This window comes from Salvelinus namaycush, chromosome 32 (genome assembly GCF_016432855.1).
Source record: "Salvelinus namaycush isolate Seneca chromosome 32, SaNama_1.0, whole genome shotgun sequence".
Taxonomy (NCBI): domain Eukaryota; kingdom Metazoa; phylum Chordata; class Actinopteri; order Salmoniformes; family Salmonidae; genus Salvelinus; species Salvelinus namaycush.
In genome coordinates, this window is record NC_052338.1 from 7098650 (window position 1) to 7125872 (window position 27223).

General features: G+C 44.5%; 1 protein-coding gene across 16 annotated transcripts; it reads left to right on the forward strand.

The window, feature by feature from the left end:
• The first annotated feature begins 276 nt into the window (after window positions 1–276).
• On the forward strand, window positions 277–26143 carry LOC120026965 (chromodomain-helicase-DNA-binding protein 4-like). 16 transcript variants are annotated; one of them, XM_038971765.1, is made up of 41 exons: window positions 277–443; window positions 933–1080; window positions 3525–3631; window positions 3911–4165; window positions 4706–4824; window positions 4967–5357; window positions 5994–6141; window positions 7956–8125; window positions 8448–8678; window positions 11167–11370; window positions 11622–11830; window positions 12173–12304; window positions 12423–12522; window positions 12767–12958; window positions 13512–13712; window positions 13913–14050; window positions 14349–14470; window positions 14631–14804; window positions 15047–15188; window positions 15372–15503; window positions 15744–15861; window positions 17080–17204; window positions 17478–17570; window positions 17793–17946; window positions 19358–19533; window positions 20175–20364; window positions 21380–21469; window positions 21584–21684; window positions 21895–22028; window positions 22148–22292; window positions 22436–22604; window positions 22809–22868; window positions 23053–23156; window positions 23374–23605; window positions 23724–23789; window positions 23957–24112; window positions 24284–24392; window positions 24706–24838; window positions 25075–25270; window positions 25582–25751; window positions 25843–26143. In XM_038971765.1, exons 2-41 carry the CDS (start codon window positions 1017–1019, stop codon window positions 25855–25857), a joined length of 5967 nt encoding a protein of 1988 aa, XP_038827693.1. In that variant the 5' UTR covers window positions 277–443; window positions 933–1016; the 3' UTR covers window positions 25858–26143. The 16 variants fall into 16 exon arrangements, with proteins under 16 accessions (XP_038827693.1, XP_038827696.1, XP_038827695.1 ...); XM_038971768.1 differs by having other exon boundaries at window positions 23727–23789; XM_038971767.1 differs by having other exon boundaries at window positions 23056–23156.
• The last annotated feature ends 1080 nt before the right edge of the window (window positions 26144–27223 follow it).

Sequence of the window (27223 nt, forward strand, 5' to 3'; positions counted from 1 at the left end):
CTCTCTTTTTGGAGTTATGCTTATTGTGGGATGTCAGTGACTGTGCTCATTATTATTATGGGATGTTGGGTAGGGGTGTGGGGGGGTGAGTGTTTCCATAGTAACATTGGTTGCTAGGGGGGAATGGAGGAATGGGGAAGAGACTGCATGTGAGGAGGGGGGGGGGGGGGGGGGGGGTGGATTATTATGGTCTGTACATTGCAAGGTAACTATGCAGAGTGGGGGAGGGGTGAACGTGTGTGGGGTTATTATGGGATGTCTGCCCCCTGATCTCTTTGTGTGTGTGCGTGCGCGGGTGTTTAGTGCGAGAGAGGGAGACGTCGTGTGCAACATAAGAAAAAAGACTGCATTTTAATTATTGTAACTAGCTAGTTATTGTAACCTAAAAAGAAAAACATACCGTTTCGTTGTTTCTGGTTTCAAACAGTGGAATCATTCAACTTGTAAGTAACGTTACTGTAGTTTGTTGCATTGTTTCTAAATGTATTTGTGTCAGACCTTTTATTATCGAAATTAAACAAATTGAAGTTAGTCATTTATTGATAGTTATATTTTGGGATGATTAGGTGAATCGTGCTTCTCAACCTAGCCTGTGTGCGCTAACGTTAGCGGGCTAACTAACCAAGTGTGGGACGGAAAACTAGTAGCAAGCTAGCCGCACGATGATGGCATGTCAAATGGCTAGCTAGCTATATGTAGCTAGCGAGACTACGCATAGATTGAAATGCTGATAATCTTGAGTAGCCTAGTGCTGGTTGAAACAATTGGCACCAGAAATTGTATTTTACCTACTGAGGCATTCCATGTATTTACATTGTTCAATAAACGAAACCAGTCAAGAATATTCACTTCTGTTTTCTTTTTGTCTCTTATTTCCACCTCCTTGCCGACCTGTCCTCCTTGACTTCATGCTCGACCTGGACGGACTGAAGACTCGGACAGGACTCGGGAGGCAAAACGGATTTAAAAACTTTATTTAGCTAGTTAGCTAACTACATTTAAAGTTAGCTAACAGTATGTCTGGAAGCGAAGAAGATAGGGATGATTTTGGAGCCCCGGAGGATCGGTCTTTAATGCAAGGTAGGACCACTTCTACAAATTAACGTTACATATTCATTGCAACGAAATTGATTTATCAACATTTGCTGTACTTTATGTAAATAATACGGAGTAAATCGTATAACTAGGCCAAATATACAATTTATGGCTGTGTATTGTCAACAACTAACATTTTATGAATAGCTATTGTATCTAACTGGTAACGTTAAGCTAGTTGATGCTGGTTATGGTTAGCTAACTTGGCTGGTTATTATGGTTAGCAAACTTGGCTCTAGTTAGCTAGCAGCATTATCACAATTTCTTATGTAGCTGGCCAACTAGTTGTGGAAAAGTGTTTTAGCCAATTAAAGTAAGTTTCTGAAACAATGGACATCAGTCTAAGCTAGATGTTAGCTGGTTAACGGAGTGACTAGCTGGTTAACTAACTAGTTGGCCAGAGGCTAGCCTGGCAAGCTAACTTAGCCTAGCTTGCGTGTGCTAACAATGCTAACGTTAGTTAACGTTTTGGTTTCAGTTGTTGGATTGCTTAAATTTAATTTCGCCAAGTGTTTTTCCATACCTAGGCAACTGGCACAACTTAAACTTTGAGCTACTAAAATCATGCTGACCCACCGGCATATTCTTGCGGCCTAGCAAATATTACCGGTATTTTTACGTGCGGATGACAAGATGGAGCCAGCCAGTTAGCTTGAAAGATGGCAGATGACGACGGTGGCTTTCTCCTCCTCTATCGAGTGGTTGGTAGCGCCGCTTTGCGTGGTAGAAATAAATGCTGTGTATACAGTTCTGGAAAATGTTAACGGAATTTGACATATAGCTAGCTAACTATCGTACAATAGTTGGAAGTACAATAACTTTGTTTACACAACAACAACGGATTCGGATATGAAGGCAATGCATATTCCATTAGAATCTTTGAGGGGGGGAAGTTAAGGCGATGGAATTTTCTGATTTTAAACAACATGCGTCGCCAGGCCTCCTTTTAGATAGTAGCTAACTAATATAATTATTAAACCACTTGCATTCATTTATAGAAATGATCACATTAAAATGCATGGATGATTTATTTTGGTAAATTCTATTAGCATAGCTAGTGATTTTTATTTTATTTTATTTCAAACCTCTCACATGTGGAAATCATTGACCATAACCTTACTCAAATAAGAATAATTACTTGGAAGAGGCATCTTTTCCAATTTGTTTGTGGGAAATCACATTATGGAATTGAGCTAACTGGAATTGAACTTAATCGAGATAATGATGACATGGCAATCAGGTGGCATATAATTGGTCATCCAGCCCAGCTCATTTTGACCTACAGACAGCTTATCACATGTCAGACCGTTGCCACTTTGTCTTGATTTCAATGCCAAAGTCTATTTGCTTAAATGTACCATGAGTAATTACATAATAGGCTTTGAACTCCATTCCATATGACTTTGCAGCTACCAGGATTGCAAGGAACGGAGGATACCTAGGATATTGAATTTACATTACAGTTATGGGGGGTAGGTAGTAGTTGCAGCCTATTTGAAATCTAGCCAGCTAAGTGACATGATGGCGGCTCGGTTCTATTCTCCAAAACCATAATAGAGCTCCCCAGCTTGTAGTTCTAAACCGGAAATGAGTTACCTTTGCTTCGTTCGGCCATTCCTATGGGGAAAGAATGGGATTTTGGGATAAATGCCGAAAATGTCTGTAATTAGCACATGCTTACGGGGTCTTGTACATTTTGTTCAATGGTATAATACCAGTCAGATAACATGACCTTTATGAATTATGAAGCATTTGTGTTTTTAAAAAATGACATAAAAGCTAATGAAGATTCTCATAGAACAAAACATATAAGATCTCCTAAGCCTGTGTTTAACACAGACCTTGTTTTTGGTGTTTATCCAAAAACCCTACAAAAACATCATTCCCCCACAGGCTTTGTGCAACGAACCATGGCAAAATTGGTGCCTTCCAAAAGACGCCTTTGCGATTTCTCTCTATTGTATTAGGGAAAGGGGGATACCTACTCAGTTGTACAACTGAAATGTGTCCTCCACAATTAACCCAACCCCTCTGAATCAGAGAGGTCCGGAGGACTGCATTAATCGACATCCATGTCTTCAGCCTCTGGGGAACAGTGGGTTAACTGTATCTCTCCGGGGCAGAATGACAGATTTTTACCTTGTAAGCTCGGGGATTCGATCCAGCAACCTTTCGGTTACTGGCCCAATGCTCCTACCTGCTGCCCCCATTAATGCACATGTTTATGGGCTAATTTGCAGTGAAGTTTTTACTTTGCAAAGATGCAATCCAAAAGAAATTGCTATTTTGTCATTTGAGTTTTAGGCAATAGTATGGGAAGAAAAAAAGCAATCAAAGTTTTTGTCTTAGAATTTGAGAGAGAAAAACAGACATACACACGTCTATATCCAGGGTCATGTGGTTAGCTTTGTCTCTGACCTCCATTGCAGATGAGGAAGAGATGTCAGAGAATGAGGCCCCGAAGGTGAAGAAAAAGAAGAAGGCCAAAAAGAGCCGGGAGAACAAAAGCAGCAAGAGGCGAACCTCTCGCAGAGAGGTAGGCTACTGTGATATGCCCATGTCTCTGTCATATTTGTACATTGTTAGGATGCACCATGTCTTGTTTGCTGTCGGTCAATTGGCCCAAAGCTTCTAGACCAAGAAGGCAGGTAAAATACTATCCTGTATATTTTTACATCCTTTCCAGAGGAATTGTTCAGGGACCCCCATTATCTCCGGTAAGTTAGTGCATTGTTAGTCTTTCATTGAAGGGACACACCACCTGTCAGAAGACAGTGGGCTTACTCCTAACCCCCCCCCCCCGTGTCCCCTCCAGGATGTGCCTATGAGCTCCCCCGAGCCCATGGAGACCCCCGAGGTAGACCGAGACGAAGAGCGAGCGGTGCCCCACTCGGACAGCGAGGGCAGCGACTACAACCCGGGGAAGAAGAAGAAGAAAAACAGGGGGGGCACTTCCAAGGAGAAGAAGAGGAGCAGCACCAGCACTGACAGAAACGGTGGAGGAAAGGACAAGAGGAAGGACCCTGAACCTGAGGAAGAGGAGGATGAGGACGATGATGACGATAGCTCGGTAAGATTTAGTTTGAGGATGGAGAGCGTTTTGGAGGGGGTACGGTATTAAAGTTAACCAAATAATATTTCATGGTGTTCATTTCATTGTAATTATGCAACTTAAACCCATTAATAGCTCCATAGAAAGTGATTGAATAAGCTACCTGTAGCTCTCGCTGCATATAAGAGTTGACAATACTACTATGTTGAGAGTAGACTACCATTAGGGTGCCTGGTAGAGGTATTTGCACTTATGTAATGACATACTATCACTGTGGCAGCATAGAACTACCTGCCATTGATCCTTTGTCAAGACAAACACTTGGCACATGGTATAACTATGCGGCATCAAATAACCGTTAGTCGCCAATGCTGACAGGAAAGTGCTTTGTCCACAGCTGTGCGAGAGTAAACTTATATATATAGCTAGTAGCTATTGAAAACAATGGCACCACTGAGGGCAATAAATATTCCCACCACAATAGTCCAGTCAGTATGGACAAGACTGGAAAATAACCACTTTTACGCAAACGTTCATATTACATTTTTTTTCATCTAGGAGCCTAAGACATCGTCCCAGCTCCTGGATGACTGGGGAATGGAGGACATTGACCACGTCTTCAGCGAAGAGGACTACCGCTCCCTCACCAACTACAAGGCCTTCAGCCAATATGTCCGGTAACGAGATTGTCCTTATCGATGCTTGCGGCTTAAATAGTATGTTAAGCTTTCTCTTTCTTTACCCCCTTTAAACTTTTGCTCACTCAAATATTTGTCTTTTTTTGTCCTCATTACTCACCATCTTCCCCATCTCCCCCAGACCCCTCATCGCGGCCAAGAACCCCAAGATTGCAGTGTCCAAGATGATGATGGTGCTGGGCGCCAAGTGGCGTGAGTTCAGCACCAACAACCCCCTGAGAGGCTCCGCCGCGGCCAACGCCGCACTGGCCGCCGCCAACGTGTCTGCTGCCGTGGACAGCATGGTGGCGGAGGTCGCGCCCCCTCCCGCACCCACCCCAGTTGCCGAGCCCCAGCTACCGCCCGCCCCGCCTCTGAAAAAGGCCAAGACCAAAGAGGGCAAAGGTCCAAATGCTCGTAAGAAGTCCAAGCCGACCCCCAAGCCCGTAGAGAAGAAGAAGGTGGCTACAAAGAAGGTGGCCCCGCTCAAGATCAAGCTAGGAGGCTTCAACAGCAAGAGGAAACGCTCCTCAGTAAGTGCTTTCACTTTCTTTTTCTCTTCTTTCTTGCTCTCTCTACATGTCCCACATTTGCAACCATTTCTTCCTCATTTTCTCTCCTTGCACCTGCTTAGTAGTGATGGAGGCGGGGAAAATCGGTAGTTAAGTTCATTATTTTTGATGATGTATTTTTTGACAATATCGCAGTATTATTTTTGCAATTGTTGGCTTTACCTGCACCAAAACGCCAGTGTTTTCCCTTCATAGCTTGTTCCCTATTTTCTCTTTAAATAGAGAGCCAATTTTTCAGTACTTTCATGTCCATGACTGACCATAACTCATCTTCACATGGCTCTCTTGTCCCTCTGCAGCAGACATATGGTGAGCAATATGTTTGGAACATCGTATCGCAATAAAATCACAGTATCGAGTCTCAATACATAGAATCGTGAGAATCGCAATACTTCGGTGCCGATACGATATGTATCGTGATAATATTGTATTGTGAGGTCCCTGGCAATTCCCAGCATTACTGTTTAATCACCTCTTTCTCGCTCATTTTGAGTTTCTTCGGTTGTCATTTGGCAGAGGCGTTCAACCTAGAGAATAATTTCTCCTGAAAAATATGTTTCTAACCCTTCTCTCTCACTCCCTCTGTGTTCCTATTAGAGTGAGGAAGATGAGCCCGACGTGGAGAGTGACTTTGACGACGCCAGCATGAACAGCGTGTCCGTGTCGGACGGCTCCAACAGCCGCAGCAGCCGCTCCAAGAAGCCCAAGAGCAAGCCCAAGAAGAAGAAGGGTCAGTACTCTGCAGGTGTGTGTGTCTCTCTTCCATGGTTGTGATACAGTATGTTTCAAGCCCAATAAAAAAGGGGTCTCGAGTTTCTAGACTCCATAGCTGTAGTTTGTGCATGTCCAATTGGCCATGACTTAGTCAGTACCACTGAGTCACTAGAAGATTGTTTTCAGTAGAGCAGTATCCAGCATCTTCTTCCTTTAAATAGTTTGACACCCGCTGACACATTCAGTAGACAAGCTCTTCCGTCAGAGCATTGATACATATCGGCTATGAGATTGAGATGCTTCCTAATTTCAATTGCATATGAAGTACTATCCAACTACACAGTAAAAGGGAGAGACAAAAAAATATGCGCAATTCCATAATGTTTCATTCTACAGCACTTAATAAACATTATTCATTTTGGTCATACATTCTGATAAAAATATGCGTTCCTGCTGTGCATTCCTTACAATATGTAACAGCTAAAGTGTTAGTGTTCCTGGTATTTCTTTAAGGGTGCTTGTCAAACAACAACAAATGTTGGAGAGGCATTCCTCTTTTGGAGAAATTTCTATCTATACTGAACAAAAATATAAACGCAACATGTAAAGTGTTGGTCCCATGTTTGATGAGCTGAAATAAAAGATCCCAGAAATGTTCCATATGTACAAATAGCTTGTATATCAAATTTTGTGCACAAATTTGTTTACATCCCTGTTAGTGAGCATTTCTCCTTTACCAAGATAATCCATTCACCTGACAGGTGTCATATCAAGAAGCTGATTAAACAGCATGATCATTACGCAGGTGCACCTTGTGCTGGGAACAATTACAGGTCACTCTAAAATGTGCGGTTTTGTCACACAACACAATGCCACAGATGTCTCAAGTTTTGAAGGAGCACGCAATTGACATGTTGACTGCAGAGCTGTTGCCAGAGAATTTAATGTTCATTTCTATACCATAAACCGCCTCCAACGTCGTTTTAGAGAATTTGGCAGTACATTCAACCGTGTAACCTCGTCAGCCCAGAACCTCCACATCCGGCTTCTTCGGATCGTCTGAGACCAGCCACCCGGACAGCTGATGAAACTGGGTTTGCACAACCTAAGAGTTTATGCACAAACTGTCAAACAGTCTCAGGGAAGCTCGTCTGCGTGCTCATTGTCTTCACCAGGGTCTTGACCTGACTGCAGCTCGGTGTAGTAACCAACTCAGTGGGTAAATGCTCACCTTTGATGGCAGCTGGCACGCTGCAAAAGTATGCTCATCACGAATGAATCCTGGTTTCAACTGTACCGGGCAGATGGAATACAGAGCTACTGTGACGATCCTGAGGCCCATTGTTGTATGATAATGCACGGTCCCATGTCGCAAGGAACTGTACACAATTACTGGAAACTGAAAATGTCCCAATTCTTCCATGGCCTGCCTACTCACCAGACATGTCACCCATTGAGCATGTTTGGGATGCTCTGGATTGACGTGTACGACAGCGTGTTCCAGTTCCCGCCAATATCCAGCAACTTCGCACAGCCATTGACGAGTGGGATAGCATTGCACAGGCCACAGTCAACAGCCTGATCAACTCTGAGAATGAGATGTTGCACTGCATGAGGCAAATGGTGGTCACACCAGATACTAACTTGTTTTCTGTGACCAACAGATGCATATCTGTATTCCCAGTCATGGGAATTCCATAGATTAGGGCCTAATGAATTTATTTCAATTGACTGATTTCCTTATATGAACTGTAACTCAGTAAAATCTTTGACAGTGTTGCGTTTTTATATTTTTGTTTAGTTTGAATTGCTCTCACGCACATTTCTCTTATTCCCTCTCTCCAGTCGAGGAGGACGGTGACGGCTATGAGACGGACCACCAGGACTACTGTGAGGTGTGCCAGCAAGGAGGGGAGATCATTCTGTGCGACACCTGTCCCAGGGCCTACCACATGGTGTGTCTGGACCCCGACATGGAGAACGCCCCAGAGGGCATCTGGAGCTGCCCACACTGTGTGAGTGACACCTTCCTAAGCTCTGTGGAGTAAGTGACCAGGGAAAAATGGTACTGGTTAGTCAACGAGAATGTCTGGCCAATTGGAGTGCTGAAAAAAATCAGAGGAAATTGCAGAGGGTAACAATGAACTATTCATATTGACCAGCATTGGTCAATGATCATAACCTACTAGCGAGTAGTACTATGATATATGCTGGTAGTATTTGAACTCAAATTTCTCCAGTGAATAATTGTCTTTGCTCCCCTACCATTCAACCAGTTAACCCTTTCCCTTTGCACTACTACCATTCACGTGGACCCCTTTCCTCCCTCATCCACAGGAGAAGGAGGGCAAACAGTGGGAGGCGCGGGAGGATGGCTCAGAAGAAGAAGAGGAGGAGGTGGAGCCCGAGCCGGAGGAGGACGACCACCACATGGAGTTCTGCAGGGTGTGTAAGGACGGTGGCGAGCTGCTCTGCTGCGACTCCTGTCCCTCCTCCTACCACATCCACTGTCTCAATCCGCCCCTGCCTGAGATCCCCAACGGAGAGTGGATCTGCCCCCGCTGCACTGTGAGTGAACCAATAGAGTGGGACCCAGAGGGTGATTGACATGGGGCACAGACAGTTACAGAGGGTGAAGTGAATTTGTGACCCACCGTCTCTTTTCAGTCCTGTGTAGCAGAATTAGAAATGGAGTACAGACACTGAACTTCAAAATGGCATATCATACGCTGTAGTTGGAGGAAACATGGGGAAGTAAAGCTGCTTTAAAAGTTAATGAACATATAGTCCCATTTTGGAGAAAAGGGCAGCAAACATTTTGCTGTGATTTTCACACTTGCTCTACATTAATCCTTTGCAAACATATTTAGAAAAGGAATACTTTAATCAAGTTGCCAAAATGGATTCTCTGAACATTATCTCACCAAACTTAGGAAACCATTTACAGTATTACATTGCCTATTGTTGTAAAATAAATAAAAAAGGATATATTTTAAGGTACCGTAACCTTTCACATTGAACATCTGCAGTGCTGTTCTTTGTCTACACCCATGTAGCATCGTTCACACCCTCTAAAGCCTCAGATCGACCTATCCGTCTCTTGACGAATTCATATTGGAACACGCGAATGTGGCCATGTGCAAAAGCAGTGACTTAGTGCTACTTTAACTTCAAGTGGTAAAGGTAGTAGCCTACAATTTAGGTAACGCATAAGGCTTAGGTGAAAACTATCTAGACCTAGGCCTATATCATCAGATCCTTTTGAGTAACTTTGGTTCAGGTAATGTTATGATGTGAACAAAGGAATCTAGCCTGAGAGCATATTTCTGTCCTGCCTTTTGTAACAGGATATGTAATGTCCATGGCCTTTTCATTGCAAAAGTCCTGATGTTCTCAAAAATATGTTTGCCGGTTTGTGTCCAGTCCGGGGGACGCTTTCACATTTCTGGGAGGAAGGACGTCAACATTGCACAGCAGCTGAAACCTGGTTCCATCTGAGTGAAAGCTCCTTGGCTGCAACACCAGGCTCCAGACAATTCAAGCTGTAAAGGAGGAAAGCAGACAAAAATAGACATTAAAAGCTTGCATACTAACATTCATTGACCCCCAAGTCCAAGCAATAAGCTCAAAGTGCATAGACAAAATAGCTGAAGTGTTGCTTTGTCACCCTCAATCGTCTCCTTGTACTGGTGGCGGAGAGCAGGTTTATGCTGAAAGTCAAATTCCAGAAAAATAAGTTAAAATGTGAATTAATGTCCTATAGCTTGTTGTTGACTGCTACAACTGTACTACCAATGCCCAGTACACGCTTAACCGGCTTCCAGCCAACAATGGTAATTAGCTTGATTAGTTAGCATAATTACCAGTTGGCTAGATATAGATGGTATTCGTTAAGCAAGCCAGTTAGTTGAACATGCAAAAAATTACCTCAATCTATAATCCAATAGCTAGCTAGTTATTTAGCTATCGTTTCATCCAATTTAACATTTGTCCCAATAACGTAACTTGGGGGTTTGATTAGCTTGCTAATCGATTAGCATTCGTACCACAGTGGCTATTTTTGGTAGCTAGCTAGTTAAACATCAAACTTGCATACATGAAAAAGATGAAATCGTACATGCCTTAACACATCAGCAATCAATATTACTGTAACAGCAGAATGCAACTGTCTTAGTGTTGCTTCGTCCCGCAATGAGCCATCTGTAAACAATGGCTCGTTGCGGAACGAAGTAAGCTATAACGGTACATGTATGCAACTGTTTAGCTAGCTAGTACAATAGCTAGCAATAAGCAACTTTTTGATACAGTTGAGACAGTAACGCATATACATGTAGCTATATTTTGGCATTTTAACTGTAGACTCTTAATTGGTGTCTGGCGAATGATTCACGGCAGACTGACTCACAGAAGACAGATCTGTGTGAATACCAGCAGCTCTATTCAGGACAAGACTGGTATTGAAAGTTGTAGCTACACTTTGCATGTAGTCCATGAGTAAATCCAATGGATATTTCAAATATCCGCGGTAGCAGAGAGAGAGCAGGATGTGCCATTTGACAGAGAAGACTTGAGTGACAAAATTGACCTTTTCTCGTGAATGTCCCAGCCCCTCGTTATATCAACCAATCATGGCTAGGCAAGATTCTGCATTTTTTTGTGTGTGTGTCTAAACAGCTTTGTGATTTCATATTTTATTTATTTTTTACAGATTACGTACTGATTTGTTATTAAGGCACATGAAAGTTCAGATGTTCAAGAAGGCATTTCTGCAGAAGTTATACGCATTTTGATGAAAATGTTGTTTTTTTACATTCAAATGCCACTCCTGTGAAGTGTGACATACGGGTCACATTTGACTTCCCAAATTGAAACCTAGCCCCTACGGTCTTAGGTAGTGAATGGGAAAACAAAACGACTAAATGGTTGAATGCCATGTAACAATACCTATCTGTAGGCAAGGAGTTTTCACCATGTCATTATGATCAGTTGGTCATGAAAAGTGAATGTTTTTTAAATTCTTTTGACCTATTCATTGGATCTCCCCTCTTCTCCTCAGTGTCCACCAATGAAGGGCAAGGTGCAGAAGATTCTGACGTGGCGCTGGGGCGACCCCCCTCCGCCCACGGCCATCCCCCGCCCCCCAGATCTCCCGGCTGATCAGCCCGACCCCGCCCCTCTGGCCGGGCGCCCTGACAGGGAGTTTTTTGCCAAGTGGAGCAACATGTCCTACTGGCACTGCTCCTGGGTGTCTGAGCTGCAGGTATGTACGCACATACACACGGGCATGGGGAAGAAAATACTTTACAGGCAATCGCACTCATACACAGCTACCCTCAGTTGGTTTATTGCACAGATTTTTCGTTTCTGTCGCACACTGAAACAAGCGTTCAAACAAAGACTCTCTTCTTTCTCACTCAAATTGATTAGAGAACAGCTTTAATGTCACAACCACGTTTGGGAACACACACACACACACTTCCCCCTTTCACCCACTCTTTCCCGTCTCCCCAGTTGGAGCTGCACTGTCAGGTGATGTTCAGGAACTACCAGAGGAAGAACGACATGGACGAGCCTCCTTCAATAGACTTTGGCGAGGGCGATGAGGAAAAGAGCACAAAGAGGAAGGCCAAGGACCCGCTCTACGCCAAGATGGAGGAGAAGTACTACCGCTTCGGCATCAAGATCGCCTGGATGATGATTCACCGCATCCTTAACCACAGGTCAGACGAGACTCAAGGACTGGCTCCTAAATGTGATTGAAATGTGTTTTAGTCTCATTGAGAGTTAACATTTCCAAAATAGCAGCAGATTTTTAGCTGCCAGGCCAATATAGTCGTGCACTTTGTAAATAGTGTCTAGTCGGGAGTTTCCCTTCAATGGAAAGGAGAACTCCCGCACGCACACATGATTACCTCTGCATGTGTTTGTCAGGTGAAGGGTTTCCCAACATGGTGCAATTCTGACATTGGTCAAAGTGATAATTTAAACCAATCCGTTGCAAATACCTACCGGATGTAATTTTCAATGTTGCTAACCAAGTTTTGCCTGTTTGTGCGCTGCAGTCAGGACAAGAAGAACAACATCCACTACCTCATCAAGTGGAAAGACCTCCCCTACGACCAGGCCACCTGGGAGGCCGAGGACATGGACATCCCCGAGTTCGACGTCTTCAGACAGCAGTACTGGAACCACAGGTCACTAATGCATTATTGCACACCTTCTCTATGTTGCGTAGATGAACTGGAGAAGTTTCTTCTTTCTCACTTTGTCTGTTTTACGAGGGTAACAGTATTCTCTATCGGTTTGTTTCAGGGAGCTAATGATGGGCGATGAGGGTAAACCAGGGAAGAAGATGAAGGTGAAAGGCAAGACGAAGAGGTTGGACCGGCCTCCTGAGAACCCTGTCGTTGACGTAAGTGGAGTTGTAACTGTTATTGGAGTCTTATGTCTTTTTATGAGAGATGGTTTCTCTTGATTTAGAAGATATTCCTGATTTATCATAAATTGTTTCTGTATATTACTGTTAAAATGGCCGTTTAGCTTCTTCTGCAGCTCTAAGTTGTGCCAATCACATAAATCCCGTATGGTGCATATTTACTGTATAGTGTGTTTTGGCTTCAACAGTAATTCACTTCTCATCCCCCCCCCCTCTTCAGCCCACCATCAAGTTTGAGCGGCAGCCTGATTACATAGACAGTACGGGGGGCAACCTGCACCCCTACCAGCTGGAGGGTCTCAACTGGCTGCGTTTCTCCTGGGCACAGGGCACAGACACTATCCTGGCTGACGAGATGGGTCTGGGCAAGACTGTGCAGACTGCCGTATTCCTCTACTCACTCTACAAAGAGGTATGGGGTGAATGTGCATGTATTAGAGATGATAACTTTCAGTTTGAATTTTCAAATGTTAACTATAGCTTCTAGCTTTTTATTTATTGATTAATGTCATTGTTTAAAAAAAAAAAAGTAAATAAAATCAAGGCCAAAATTTGAAGTGGTAGCCATTAGTTTGAGAGAAACGAAATGCCAACTTGGCATAGTTCCCTTGGCAGCCTTATAAACCAATACCAGCCCAGCCATTTTGTATAAATCAGGTGAAATCTGACGACATTAAGCTTGAGCTTTGTGTCAACCCTCTTGGGGGGTGATCACATGGAGACTACTGCCACCTATTGGTCGGAGTGTAGATTGCAACGCCTTTGACAACACCATGTATTTACATTACAATTATAGATGTTTGAATGTTACATGAAAAATGATATTTCTTTATTAAATTAGCTGTTGCTCAGTTGGTGAAGCATGGCATTTGCAACACCAAGGGTAGTGGGCTAGATTCCCGCTGGGGCCATACATTAAAAAGAAGATCATTTGTATGGAACTTTTTTTCTTTCCCCCCTCACAGGGTCACTCCAAGGGCCCGTTCCTGGTGAGCGCCCCCCTGTCCACCATCATTAACTGGGAGCGAGAGTTTGAGATGTGGGCCCCGGACATGTACGTGGTGACCTATGTAGGAGACAAGGACAGCAGAGCCGTCATCAGAGAGAACGAGTTCTCCTTCGAGAACAACGCCATCCGCGGAGGCAAGAGAGCTTCTAAGATGAAGGTGAGAATGAAAGTGGGAAAGTGTGTTAAAATGAAAACTGATCAAATGTACTTTGTTGATTTTAAACGACAGTTCTAAAGTTAGTGTTCTGTTGAAGTAAGGAAGTACTTGCTTTGTCAATATGTCACGATAAGCTCACTCCTTCAATGATATGCTGGTGTGTGTGTGTCACGTTTTTAACCGTCCCCGTGGCCTTGTAGAAAGACTCATCGGTGAAGTTCCATGTGCTGCTGACGTCGTATGAGTTGATCACCATCGACATGGCCATCCTAGGTTCCATAGATTGGGCCTGTCTGGTGGTCGATGAGGCCCACAGGCTCAAAAACAACCAGTCCAAGGTGAGAGATTAGAGTTGACGACTCCTATAACCTGTCTACGGTGAGGGCTTAAAGAGCTTGTGCTAGGGAGGTAGTTTACCTGTTATGTGCAACATATTCCCTTTATTCAGGAAAAATATCAATTTGGAAGTATAAGGGTATTGAGGTATCCCAAATTTAAATGTCTTGTTATTTGGATATCCTGATTTGTATTAAGTACAATGAAACTCCACCTAAACTGGTATGGCTGAAGGTACCATTGAGAAATTCATGTGTGCCTTTTTTAGTTTAGTAACAGGTTTCTCTCTCTCCCGTCCAGTTCTTTAGGGTGCTGAACAACTATCCTCTTCAGCACAAGCTGCTACTGACCGGTACACCTCTACAGAACAACCTGGAAGAGTTGTTCCACCTCCTCAACTTCCTCACGCCAGAGCGATTCAGGTGTGTGTACACATTCTGACCACATTACTCTCCAAACATTACTCCCCACTCAATCCCAACGACCACTTCACGTCACCTGTATCACACCACGCGCATCTTAGACCAGCTATTATAGAGTTAACCGTTACTTACTTCCCTGCATCTTCCTCTCTCCGTGTAGTAACCTGGAGGGTTTCCTGGAAGAGTTTGCTGACATCGCCAAAGAGGACCAGATTAAGAAGCTGCATGACATGCTGGGACCCCACATGCTCAGGAGACTGAAGGCTGACGTCTTCAAACACATGCCTTCCAAGACGGAGCTCATCGTCAGGGTGGAGCTCAGCCCCATGCAGAAGTGAGTGAAGGTGGGAAAGGAGGGATAGGATGTAGTGAAGAGGGTAAATTGAATAGTGGTAACCCACATTTATTGGCTAAAAGGTGATGTGATCAAATATATAGTTAGAATGATTAGTTATCTTCCCAAGACTACTTAATTAAACACAGTCTTCCCTTGGGATACTCAACTCATGAGAACTTTACAATAAAATTGGACTGGGGAAGTGGTATAAAGTGTTTCTTATTCCCTCATCTTTTTAGGAAGTACTACAAATTCATCCTCACCCGTAACTTTGAGGCCCTGAACACACGAAGTGGTGGGAACCAAGTATCCCTTCTCAATGTAGTGATGGACCTCAAGAAGTGCTGCAATCACCCCTACCTCTTCCCTGTGGCAGCTATGGTACGACCCACATACCAATGTTGTTGACTGAGAATGGACCATGCTATTGTGATGGATAAGTGTGTGTGGGGAGGGGGGGGTTGTATTTGCAGTTTTAGATATAATATGCATTATAACTTTAGTCTTTTGCTGTGAAGCTCTATATAACTGAGGCTCTGACTCTTGATTGGTTCCCCCAAACAGGAAGCCCCAAAGATGCCCAATGGGATGTACGACGGCAGCGCCCTCACTAAGTCTGCCGGGAAACTGACTCTATTGCAGAAGATGATGAGGAAGCTGAAAGACGGAGGGCACAGAGTACTCATCTTCTCTCAAGTTAGTTACCCAACACTCACATTTTAAATACTTTATTTGAATTCACAAATCGCATTACATCTTGAAGGATTCAACCATTTCAAAGATCTTGGAGACAGACACTTAAAGACACAAAAAGCACACAGACATACACATGGACACTGCTTACCCTTGTAGATTATTTTATAGATTGACGTTTATTTTGCCTCGTGCATCAACTTCATTTGTTTACTCACCGCCCATTCACTCCCTCTGTATTAGATGACCAAGATGCTTGACCTGCTGGAGGACTTCCTGGAGAACGAGGGCTACAAGTACGAGCGTATCGACGGAAGCATCACCGGGGGCATGAGACAGGAGGCCATCGACAGATTCAACGGTGAGGCTCACCCCACAGACTTCCTCATTCACACTCGACTATATCACTGTGTATACTGCAGTTTCAGAGTGAGTATTATATAGTTGAGTCTTTAGAGGTATATGTCCTATCGTTGTTTGATATTGAAAGTGATTGATATAGATAATAGCTGATGTAGAAAGCTGGGTTTTTTCTGGATCAAACGGGGGCTTAGGTGGTGGTCGGTGCAGCTGAATTTGTTCCGGTCCCCGGGCAAGAAACAGCCCCATCTTGGTGGTGTAGATAAAAAAAAATGTTTCCATTACTGCAATTCTACATGTTTCTCCATGAAGCTGACATTTTTTGTTGTTGCTGTTTTGAAGCTAATTTGCTGCAATTCTATATATTTTTCCAATGTGCTGAGAGAAAACGTTGAGGTTTTTTAAAGCAAATTTTCTGCAATTCAATGCATTTTGCCATGGCTAATGCTGTGTTTTTATGCTCAAACATAATTACAAAATCAATAATCCTGAATTCATTGGCCCTATTGCAACCATGGACGGCCACTAGATTATCGCCATGGCCCGACAAACAGTTCTTGTGCTGACATTTCTTCCAGAGGTAGTTTGGAACTCGGTAGTGAGTGTGGTAACCTAGAACAGACAACTTTTACACGCTTTTGTTCTGTGAGCTTGTGTGGGCTACCATTTCACGGCTGAGCCGTTGTTTCTCCTAGACGTTTCCACTTCACAGTAACACAGGCCTGTGCAATTCCAGTCCTCGGGGGCCTGATTGGTGTCACACTTTTCCCCCATCCCAAGCAAACACACCTGATTTTAAACTAATAGCATTTTTAACTGAAGATCATGATTAGTTGGAGTTAGGTGTGTTAGCTGGGGTTGGGGTAAAAGTGTGACACCAATCAGGGCCCCGAGGACTGGAGTTGCCCAGGCCTGTGAATAAAAGCACTTACAGTTGACCGGGGCAGTTCTAGCAGGGCAGAAATTTGACGAACTGACTTGTTGGAAAGATGACATCCTATGACGGTGCCATGTTGAAAGTCACTGAGCTCTTCAGTAAGGCCATTCTGCTGCAAATGTTTGTCTATGGAGATTGCATAGCTGTGTGCACGTTTTTATACACCTGTCAGCAAATAGCCGAATTCTCTAATTTGAAGGAGTGTCCACATACTTTTGTATCCATGTTTGTGTATATGTTTAGTGATTTTCGTCTGAGTGGTTGATCTGTTTTGTTCCTTAGCCCCGGGAGCGCTCCAGTTTGCCTTCCTGCTGTCGACAAGAGCTGGAGGTCTGGGTATCAACCTGGCCACCGCCGACACAGTCATCATCTACGACTCAGACTGGAACCCTCACAACGACATCCAGGTATCACACTTGGAACCATCACACATAGGCCAAATCAAGTCCTAAGGACTTAGAGAATTTGATTTGTTTAAGCAATATGGTGGAACTTCCACCTAGCCTATCAGGGCAAGTGGAGCTATTACCATATTGCTTACGCCTATCCAATCAGATCTCCACACGTGTTTAGCGGTCAATTTGGGATTGGGCCATTACCGTTTCCTTGTCCTCCATATCAACTTTATTAAGGTGGTTGCAAGGATGAACGGTTCATACAGTTTCTCTTCCTCATCTCAGGCGTTCAGCAGAGCTCACCGTATCGGACAGAACAAGAAGGTGATGATCTACCGCTTCGTCACGAAGGCCTCTGTGGAGGAGAGGATCACTCAGGTAAAGAGCCTGTCCCCTCTCCCGCAACATCACAATGACCTCTTCACAACGTAACACAACAAATCTGTATCATAGAAATTATACTTTCTTGATGGATCCAATGAATGTTGTGTGTGTGAAACAGAGCCTTGTCTGTCAGCTCTACTCATTTAATTTCTATGTTCTAAATGGGCTGAAAGAAAGTGCAGGCATTGAAATGTCCCATGTTCCCTCCCTCACCAGGTTGCCAAGAAGAAGATGATGTTGACCCACCTGGTGGTGCGTCCTGGTCTGGGCTCCAAGACGGGCTCAATGTCCAAACAGGAGCTGGACGACATCCTCAAGTTCGGCACGGAGGAGCTGTTCAAGGACGAGCTTGGAAAGGGGGACAAAGAAGGTAAACATGGAGGGATGATGGATGGAGTGGATAGTTGTTCATCTGTCAGATCACCAGTCATTTGGCTTGCAAGTTAGCAAACAAAATGTCTTCTTTTTTTTTACCTGCCCACAGCAGGTTACTGGAAGCGTGTTGCAGGTGAACAGAAAACGAGCAAAGACCAGCAGATACGAACAGTCAAATAAGCTGATAGTTTGTTGTTTATTAGGTGAAAGGTTGCTTATTAGGTGAAATGTTCAACATTTCTATCATGTCTCCCACCCCCCCCCCCCCACCCCCCTAGAAATGAATGGAGCATCTAACCAAATTACACATGGTTTTAGTTCTGGGTAAACCGAGATTAAAAACATCATAATGATGTATATAACAGATTTGGTTCAAGATTAAGTTTATGACAATGTTTATAACGCGTTCAGTATACCGTTTTATTAACTGGGTGGTTCGAACCCTGAATGCTGATTTGGCTGACAGCCGTGGTATATCAGACCACATACCACGGTTATGACAAAACATTTATTTTTACTGCTCTAATTACGTTGGTAAGAAGTTTTATAATAGCAATAAGGCACCTTGGAGGTTTGTGATATATGGCCAATATACCACGGCTAAGGGCTGTGTCCAGGCACTCTGCGTTGCGTCGTGCATAAGAACATCCCTTAGCCGTGGTATATTGGCCATATATCACACCTCCTCTGGCTTTTGCTTAATTATACCATGGCATTGTTAAATGCTTGTTTCTGATTGGCTTGAAGGGCATTCTTGAGCATGCATATTTGACCAATAACGCATGGTAGAATTCAATGGCTATAGAACATGTAAGAATGAACTATGTTTGAGCTGCTTTTGAAAGTAAAAGTTGCATTGAAAACATTGGCATTGTTGAATTCGATTTTCATAATGACAAGCTAGGACTGATGGTTTGGTTAGCTAAACTATAGCAAGTCTGTTTGGTTACCATGGCAACTACAGTAGCTATCTAGTAAACTTGCTAGTTACTTCAGTGGATGTTGAACACATTTCTACCTGCAAATGTGTTCAATTATAGCCATGGTATAAAAGGGATCTTCAACCCGGGGCTCTATGGGTCGTTCATTATTTTCCCTAGAACGCATAGCTCCTCGTTGATTATCCCTTACATCGGGGTTTTCCCAAAATCTGTCCCGGGGCCCCCTACTGGGTGCACGTTTTTGGTTTTTGTGCTAGTACTACACAGCTGCTTCAAATGATCAAAGCTTAATGAGTTGTTTATTTGAATCAGCTGTGTATTTGCTAGGGCTAAAACCAAAACGTGCACCGAGGAGGGGGGGCAGGACAGAGGTTGGGGAAACCCCGCCGTACATGATAATGTTTAGAACGTGTGCTGATGTTTTTAGATGGAGCATGTCCATAATGTAAATGTGATGTCCCCCAGGTGAGAACAAGGAGGAGGACAGCCAGGTGATCCACTACGATGACATGGCGGTGGACAGACTGCTGGACAGGAACCAGGAGTCCGAAACCCCGGAGGAAACGGAGATCGGGAGCATGAATGAGTACCTCGGCTCCTTCAAGGTGGCCCAGTACGTGGTCAAGGACGAGGAGGAGGCGGTAAGCGTGTTTGTTGGACATATGCCACTTAGCAGGCCATTTATCTCCAATTTTACATTTTTAGGAGGTCGACTCCTATGTGGCTTTGTTGTAGCCCAGACGTGTGTGTGTGTGTGTGTGTCTCTAATTTGACACAGTCACCCAAGCAGTACCGGAGCACCAAGTCAAGGTTTTTAAAAAAGGCTCCTTAACAGCTTCTACCCCCAAGCCATAAGACTGCTGAACAATTCATCAAATGGCCACCCAGACTATTTACATTGACCCCCCCCCCCCCTTTGTTTTTACACTGCTGCTACTCGCTGTTTATTATCTATGCATAGTCGCTTTACCACTACCTACATTTACAAATGACCTTGACCAACCTGTACCCCCCTGCACACTGACCCAGTACCGGTACCCCCCTGTAATAGCCTCGTTATTTATTGTTACTTTTATGAAATGTTTTACTTTAGTTTATTTGGTAAATATTTTCTGAACTCTTCTTGAACTCCATTGTAAGTTAAGGGCTTGTGGGTAAGCATTTCACAGTAGGGTCTACACCTATCGTATTCGGCGCATGTGACCAATATAATTTTTGATTTGATCAATGAATCACCTTTTGTCTCACTCACTCATATTCCTTCGCTATTGGCTCCCCTCAGGAGGAGGAAGTACAGAGGGAGATCATCAAGCAGGAGGAGAGTGTCGACCCAGACTACTGGGAGAAGCTGCTCAGGCACCACTATGAGCAGCAGCAGGAGGACCTGGCCCGCAACCTGGGCAAGGGCAAGCGCATCCGCAAGCAGGTCAACTACAACGACGGATCCCAGGAGGACCGAGGTAGTAGACGGGGTAACAACAACAAGCGCCAACGCCATTATTTACTTACTTACATGTTTTTGTGTGTGTGTGTGTCCCTTTGTGGACGTGTGCAAGGGAAGGCATGGAGGTATGCAGTGTGTAGGAGCATGGAGGTATGTACCTGTGTGAGCGTCACCGGTGAAACCTTAGTAACAAAGTGGTGTCCGGGGCTGGTTTGAATATTCTTTACCTCCTGCATGAGGCATGCCTCTCTGTCACAGTTGTGTTGGAAATGTTGAATTTTAATCCAATTTGCATTACCTCACCACTTCAGCAAGGCTCTGCGTCAAACCTCAGAAAGCCTGGTAAATCTTAACATATGTGATATTCTATCCCCAACAACAATCCAAACTATTCAGGAGTACATATGATGAGCAGATATGTTCAAGTCCTTTTATGTTAGAATGACAGCTTTCCCTAATTAACTTTTGACACCTGAATACAATGCATTGCAATAGTGTGGACTACTCTACCCACAATGCATTGTAAAGGCACCATGATCTCAGGCTCCTCACCAAGAGGAAGAAAATGCCGGCACCCGCCCCACAAACTGTACTCTGTTATTCTAGTCCCCTAAGAGATATAAGAAGGAGTTGGAGTGTGTGACTGAATTGGGGTTGTGTGTGTGTGTGTTGTGCTTACTTGGTTTGTGTTTATTGTACCCCTTCACTCTTTTGAGTTGGGAACCGGTGCCTTTTTCCTTGCCTGCTAACTATAGACATACTAGATTAACCAAAGTCCCACGTGTGGTTTGTCAGCTACTCCCACTCGGGCACTGCGTGTATCGTGTGTAGGCAAGTTGAGACATCACCCCATATCTGTGACGGTGGTTTCCTGCTAGATCTCTGTACTTGGTCTGTTTGTCAACCTTTCACTCAAAGTCTATTTCCTTGTAGAATCCCCCCCCCCCCCCCCTCTTTGAATGTTAATATATTTTTTATGAAGTTCAAAGACGTTTCTGGACTGTGTACTGAAATTGCTCCCCGTGTCTTTTTCTGTCTCGAAGCAGATTGGCAGGATGACCAATCGGACAACAACTCTGACTACTCTGTGGCCTCCGAGGAGGGTGACGAGGACTTTGATGAGCGGGCAGAAGGTAAGCGAGAGTGTGTGGACAGAGATTGTGTCCCTGTCAGTGGGGTTTACAAGAGCGCGTGTGTGTGGTTTGTGAAGCTTAAGAGAATAACTTTTCATGTTTTCCTTTTTTCTGGCGGTGCAGCCAACTCTCGCAGACCCAACAGGAAAGGCATGCGGGGCGACAGGGACAAGCCACTGCCCCCCCTGCTGGCCAGAGTGGGAGGCAACATTGAGGTCAGCTGTCAATGTCCATCAATCACTGCACTCTGAACCAATGCTCTGCATGATTCTGAATGTGTTTTCAATTTAGGTTATCTACAGATGGGCCTACCCACCACTTGTCTCTGACATTCAATTGGCTTGTATAGAAATAGTTAGAGGTTGGGGGTCGATCTGTAAGACTACCTGTTAACTCGACACTAACACTGCCTCTCTGGTGTTCAGGTGTTGGGCTTCAACGTTCGCCAGAGGAAGGCCTTCCTGAATGCAGTGATGCGTTACGGGATGCCTCCTCAGGACGCCTTCACCACCCAGTGGCTGGTCAGAGACCTGCGCGGGAAAGCTGAGAAAGAGTTCAAGTGAGTAACTAACATGTTATAGTGTAAATGGTAATGCCCTGATATTTGTTGAATTTGTCCCTTTTTTTTATTTTTTACATCAGATCCACTCATCTCTCTTCCTTCTTGGTCTCCCTCAGGGCGTATGTCTCGCTCTTCATGAGGCACCTGTGCGAACCCGGCGCAGATGGAGCCGAGACCTTCGCCGACGGCGTCCCACGCGAAGGGTTGTCGCGGCAACACGTCCTCACCCGCATCGGCGTGATGTCACTGATCCGTAAGAAGGTGAAGCCCAGTTCCTGTTTGGGATAGTTGATCAATTCAACTGTCATACTTTTTAAGTCAACGTCTTAACTGGTCTCATGATCATGTACGACCCTGTGTTTCATTATCTGTCCTGGCTGCGTTCTGACCATGTTTTGGACCAGGTCCAGGAGTTTGAGCACGTCAACGGCCAGTGGTCCATGCCCTGGATGATGGAGCTGGAGGAGAGTAAAAAGGCTGCGGCCGCTGCAGCTGGAGCCCACCCCGACTCCCCAGGGAAGACCCCCTCCACGGGCACGCCTGCAGACACACAGCCCAACACACCCGCCACAGGTACAGACCGCTACGCCCTCTTCCACAACCCTCTCCCTGATCCCTGCTCTTTCTGCATTCCTTATGGACAATCTGTCTTTCTCTGCTGGCGCTGCAGCTGCAACCCCCCCCCCCCCCCCCCCCCCCCCCATTTCTGCAAGTAGACCCTCTCCTGCGATAATGCTTTTAACCCCTGTTCTCCTCTGTGTGCTCGACCCTCCCCAGCCCCCAAAACTCCCTCCACAGGCACACCCGCAGACACGCAACCCAACACGCCCGCCCCAGGTAAACTAACTGCCCCACCTCCACACCCTCTCACTGTTCCAGGACTCTGACCCATGCGCTGCTGCTATGCTGGTTTTAGTGAAACCACCCTAGAATAAGAGTGCTTGGTGTGTAAAATGTGTAACTGTCAATCAACACTTAGAGATGTGGAAGGTGGATTAAAGAGGATGATCTGTCGGTTTAGCAGACGACCCTTCAAGGACTGAGGACGCCGTGAAGGATGGTGAGAAAGAAGAGAAGAAAGACAGTGAGGGGGAGAAGGAGTCCGGAAAGACGGAAGACCCAGAGGTAAAGAATTTGATCTACATTGGTCAATAGACTAGAATAGGGCAATGAATAACAACCAAAGCCACCCAATGTATCATACCTGTACATTGGGTATTGATACTACAGTATATCATTGTTGTGAAGTCGGAGATGGAACTCCTTTTCCAGAATGGTTATACTTAGTTAGTTCTCTGTGCCTCAGGCTCTAATGAATCTAGCTCTTTCCCCTCTCTTTCAGATAATTGCGATCCCTGATGAGGATGAGAAGACCCCTTCCCCTGAAGAGAAAGCAAAGGAAAAAGAGGAAGAGGAGCCCATGGAAACAGACGAGCCTACAAACGGAGAGGCGGAAAAGAAGGATGGAGAGACTGCGGAGAAGAGTGCTGAGGGAGGAGAGGGGACCAAGTCTCCAGCAGCGGAGGAAAAGACGGACGTGTCGGAGGTCAAATCTGAAGACTCTGAGGCCAAAGGTGAACTTTTCTGTCAATGTCATAATAGAATATGGCTCAGTACTATTTTTCCCATAGTACCATTTCTATTACACTTGTTTGCTAATGTCTCCCCCTCTTTCTCTTCATGGATTTGCAGCAGAAGATAAGAAAGAAGAGAAGATCGAAAAGATGGACACCACTCCTGCCTCAGAGGAAAAGAAAGGTAGCTCGTCCATCATTCGCTCTCGTTTTGTCCCTTGTCGATCAACAAACTGCAGTAAGAACATACTGTAGGTTCGGTGCCTTGGTCGATGTTTGGTCAACGTTTCCGCTTCACGCCATTCTCTCTTTGGCCCCATTTTTATTTGTTCTGTCTCGTTCTGTCTGCAGAGCAAAAGGAGGAGAAGGATGGAGTGAAGGTGGAGGAGCCGGCCAAGCTGCAGAACGGGGACAGTGTGAAGGAGGGAGCGGCGGCCGGAGTCAGTGAGGAGAAGAAGAAAGCTAAGACAAGATTCATGTTTAACATCGCCGACGGAGGATTCACAGGTAAGAGGACTGGAGAGTGTCGAGGGACACGCATGCCCAGATCTCAACTCCGTCTCAACTGAGTGTTGGTTGTTTTCAAACATGGTTAAGCGCTACTCTTGGACTAAACTGCATTTTCAATAGTCTCAATTGTTACAGGGAATCACTAACAATCTCTTCTCTCTGATACAGAGCTGCACTCCTTGTGGCAGAACGAGGAGAGGGCCGCCACCGTCACCAAGAAGACCAACGAGATCTGGCACCGTCGCCACGACTACTGGTTGCTTGCTGGCATAATACAGTATCCTTTTATACCAGTGTTGACTTACTAGGCTGCCCACTGTGGCTCTTTGCAAACAAACATTAGGACTGCGCATTCCAACTGACAGAACTCAATGATTTACGGTCAAGTCTTTCTCTTAAACATTTGACCAGTAACATTTGACCGATTTATTGCCTCCAGGGTGGACTGCCTGTAGCATGATCTGAACATTTCTATGAACTATGACCAGCTTCAAGTATTAGTGAAAGGTCACATACATTAGGCCAGTATTGGTCATAACACAAACAGTGGGGCTTGTTTTGTTTTTCCCCTTGACTCTGGCGCCCCCTAGACACGGCTACGCGCGTTGGCAGGACATCCAGAACGATGTGAAGTACGCCATCCTCAACGAGCCCTTCAAGGCTGAGATGAACCGAGGCAACTTCCTGGAGATCAAAAACAAGTTTCTGGCCAGGAGGTTTAAGGTACAAAGTCCTTTATTAGCCATTTATCCTTTTATGAGCGTCATTTCTAAGCCAACTTTTCTAGTACAGTTTGTCAGCAGTTCTCATTTTCACTCTTATAATATACAGGTTTGTTCTGCTCCGTGTACATGCCGCGCGTTTTGTATTCATGTATTTTCAACCACCCCTTTCCTTCCCCATTTCCTTTCCTACCCCATCTCCTCTTCCCCTTTCCTCTCCTCCTTCCCTCCCACTAGCTGCTGGAGCAGGCCTTGGTGATCGAGGAGCAGCTGCGCCGGGCGGCCTACCTCAACATGTCGGAGGACCCTTCCCACCCCTCCATGGCCCTCAACACGCGCTTCAGCGAGGTGGAGTGTCTGGCCGAGTCCCACCAACACCTCAGCAAGGAGTCCATGTCGGGGAACAAGCCCGCCAACGCCGTCCTGCACAAAGGTAGCTAGCCAGCTTGCACTCGCCTAGTACGTCTGAGTTCGTTAGGGCACACTAGAAATGTTTGGGGCAAAGGAAAATTTAAATTAAGTTGTTCTGGGTGATACCTTCCCATTTTTTTTATTTTGTTTCTGAGTTTTTCCCCAGCCATTTTGTGCCTACTGAACGTGACCCTGTGTAAAGGAATGGGAAGGATAATCTCTTTGCTGACAACAGACCATAATACGTTATCAACCTAACCTAAAGTACCTTGAGGCTTAGTTGAAGATTTAAGTTGGCAAGCACTTCCAGGTTCTCACTCTTTTCCCTCTCAGTGCTAAAACAGCTGGAGGAGCTTCTCAGTGACATGAAGGCAGATGTCACCCGTCTCCCGGCAACCATCGCCCGGATACCCCCCGTCGCAGTGAGACTCCAGATGTCCGAGAGGAACATCCTGAGCCGCCTGGCCAGCAGAGGCCCTGAACCACAGCCTCAACAACAGCAGGTAAGCGCTCAGCCCAAAGAGCTGTGTGTGTGTTTTGTTCACGAATCTTGTCACGCTTTGTAATGTGGATTGTTCATTTCCCTTTCTACAGATGTCGCAGCAGTAGCCTGGCTTAGGCTTGCCCGCCCCCCCCCCCCTGAACCCCATCACCTCTACATTCCTGATCGGCACAGCAGAAGATGACGCGCCCAAGCTTGAAACCACGGCTCTTTACATATATATACATACATACATATATATATATGGACTTGCAGCGTTTCTACAGGCTGACCCCTGGACACTGTGGAAATGATAGCTATTTTATTTTTTTTGTTTTTTGACTTAATATTATTGATATGTTTTTTTGGGACCTAAATAAAAATGTAATAAAGTATTGTTTATTTTTATTGTGAGATTGGGGGGGGTCAATTGTATTTGTCACATGTGCCCCAAATACAACAGGTGTAGTAGACCTTACTGTGAAATGCTTACTTAAAAGCCCTTAACTAAAAATGCAGTTTTAAGAACATATTTACGAAATAAACTAATGTAACACAATAATGAGGCTATATACAGGGGGTACCAGTACCACGTCAATGTGCAGGGGTACAGTCAAGGTAATTTGTACATGTAGGTAGGGGTAAAGTGATAGTGAACAGTGTGTGTGTATGTGTATATATATATATATATATACATACATACATACATACAGTACCAGTCAAAAGTTTGGACATAACTACTCATTGCAGGGTTTTTATTTTTTACTATTTTCTACATTGTAGAATAATAGTGAATACTTCACAACTATGAAATAACACATGGAATCATGTAGTAACCAATAAAAGTGTTAACCTCTATAGTATTGGGCTCGGGACGGTTGAGCTAACATGATTAGCAAGAGGTTGTAAGTAACAAGAAAATTTCCAGGACATAGACATATCTGATATTGGCAGAAAGCTTAAATTCTTGTTAATCTACTGTCCAAATTACAGTAGCTATTAAAATGTAAAAAAATAACATGCTATTGTTTGAGAGTGCACAGTTATGAACATTTAAGTTTTTAATAAACCAATTCGGCACATTTAGGTAGTGTTACAACATTTTGAACGGAAATGCAATGGTTCATTGAATCAGTCTAAAACTTTGCACATACTGCTGCCATCTAGTGGCCAAAATCTTTATTGCGCCTGGGCTGGAAATATGGCCTTTCTCTTGCATTTCAAAGATGATGGTACAAAAAAAAGAAACACTTTTTTCCCCCTTTGTATTATCTTTTACCAGATCTGTGTTATAATTCTCCTACATTCATTTCACATTTCCATAAACTTCAAAGTGTTTCCTTTCAAATGGTATCAAGAATATGCATATCCTTGCTTCAGGTCCTGAGCTACAGGCAGTTAGATTTGGGTATGTCATTTTAGGTGAAAATAGAAAAAAGGGTACAATCCTTAAGAGGTTTAAACAAATTGAAATATATTTTAGATTCTTCAAAG